The sequence below is a fragment of the Orycteropus afer genome, unplaced genomic scaffold, assembly GCF_000298275.1.
Source record: "Orycteropus afer afer isolate SDZICR_OR568_19922 unplaced genomic scaffold, OryAfe1.0 scaffold00104, whole genome shotgun sequence".
Lineage (NCBI taxonomy): Eukaryota > Metazoa > Chordata > Mammalia > Tubulidentata > Orycteropodidae > Orycteropus > Orycteropus afer.
The window spans coordinates 6,897,490-6,899,416 of NW_006921691.1; the positions used below are offsets into that span (position 1 = coordinate 6,897,490).

At 41.5% G+C, this 1,927-nt stretch overlaps 1 protein-coding gene across 1 annotated transcript in view; it reads left to right on the forward strand.

Moving 5' to 3' along the window:
• The window catches only part of HEXB (hexosaminidase subunit beta), a 62,713-nt gene that overhangs the window by 12,439 nt on the left and 48,347 nt on the right, over positions 1-1,927 (forward strand). Inside the window, exon 2 of the mRNA XM_007943369.1 lies at positions 1,112-1,257. Within this exon, the coding sequence (XP_007941560.1) occupies positions 1,112-1,257 (146 nt within the window). The remainder of the gene's footprint in view (positions 1-1,111; positions 1,258-1,927) is intronic.

Sequence of the window (1,927 nt, forward strand, 5' to 3'; positions counted from 1 at the left end):
CTAAGCACGTGAGAGAGAGTGGGAACTTCCCAGAACATTGTATTGTGCCACGCCCAACAGAAATAACCCAGGTGGGCGACTTTAAAATCAGGATCTCCTCCGTAGCTAATAGCAATTCCCACCTTAGAGTTTACAAAGACTTATGGGTAGAAAAGCCACACTAAGTAATTTACTACACTGCAGGTTGACAGTAGTAACTGGGCACCACTAGTTCATTGGGAGCTCTGGTAGCATAGTGCCTAAGGCACTTGACTGCTAACCAGAAGGCTGGCAGTTCAAACCTACCAGCCACTCGTGGGAAGGAAGATGCGGCAATCTACTTCCATAGTGATACCACCTTGGAAACCCAAGGAGGGGTCACTACGAGTCGGGTCCAACTCAATGGCACATGACAACAACAACAACTAGTTTATTCTGGTCTCAGGGTCATGTAGGCTGAGATTTCCATGGTCTGCTAGTCCCTTAGATTAATTGTTTTCATCCATCTTTGATTTTCTTCCATCTTCTTTGCTCTAGAAGAAGAGAGACCAATAGTTGCATCTTAAATGTCCACTCCTAAGCTGTTAAGACCCCAGTCACTACTCACCAAAGTATGATGTAGAACAATGTTTTTGTGTATAACTATTGGTTCCTAACCAGGGGTGAGGAGAGTGGGGTTGGATTCTCATGGTTGGATCCCAGTCCTAGAGATTCTGATTCTACAGTGGACATCAGTATTTTCCAAAAGGTCTCCAGGTAATTCTAATATGCAGCTTGGGCTGAGAGATTCTAGTTGGACTGATGTTGGGTGTCGTGGACTTAAGGAGTCAACCACAGTGTCCGGTAGCCAAAACCTCTTGCTGTCAATTCGATTCTCACTCAGTGACTTGATAGGACAGAGTAGAACTGCCCCATAGGGTTTCCAAGGCCAAAATCTTCATAGGTGCAGACTGCCATACATTTCTCCCACATAGTGACTGGTGTGTTCTAACCTCTGACCTTCCACTTAGCAGTTGAGTGCTTAACCACTGCACCACCAGAACTCCTTAAAATGCCTGATACCATATATATATATATTTAAAACTTGGCCTAAAATGCTTTTAAGTTTTGTTTAAATTTCTTTCTCACACAGATATTATGAATATATTTTTGGTTTCTACAAGCGGCATGATGGCCCTGCTAGATTTCATACTGGAACAGAGTTACAGCAACTTCTTGTCACAATTGTCCTTGACTCAGAGTGTGATGCTTTCCCCACTATCTCTTCAGATGAGTCGTGTGAGTACCTATTTAATGAGAGTGTGTCGTTTTCAAAGCTGTTCATTAAAGACTTGCCAGAAATAGGCTGCGTGCCACGAACTTTTGGTCAGTGAGTTTCTAATTCTTAATTTAAAAATAGCCATTAAAGTCTGATTATGAAAGTATTGTGTAATTGTTGTAGAAAATTTGAAAGTACAAAAAAAGCAGAAGAAAAAGAAAGAAATCATAATCCTAGCACTCAATTAACCATATTCTTTCAGGTATATATCATTTTGTGGAATAATACATTTATATGTTGCATATAGATTATAAATATGAATATATGATGCTTTTATTGTTAGGTACTCTTGAGTTGATTCTGACTCTAGCAACCCCATGTGACAGTAGATTTGCCCCATAGGATTTTCTAGGCTGTAACTTTTATGGGAGCAGATCACAAGGTCTTTCTTCCATGGAGTCACTAGGTGGGTTTAAACCACCAATCTTTTGGTTAGCTGCTGTATACTTCCTGTCTGTTCATGTCAGGAATACAGATGACATGTAAATTCCAGAAAATGGAATATACCGACTCACTGCCTTCGAGTTGGGTCCAACTCATAGCGACCCCTCCTTGGGTTTCCGAGGCAGTATCACTATGGAAATAGATTGCCCAACCTTCCTTCCGAGGAGTGGCTGGTGGGTTTGAACC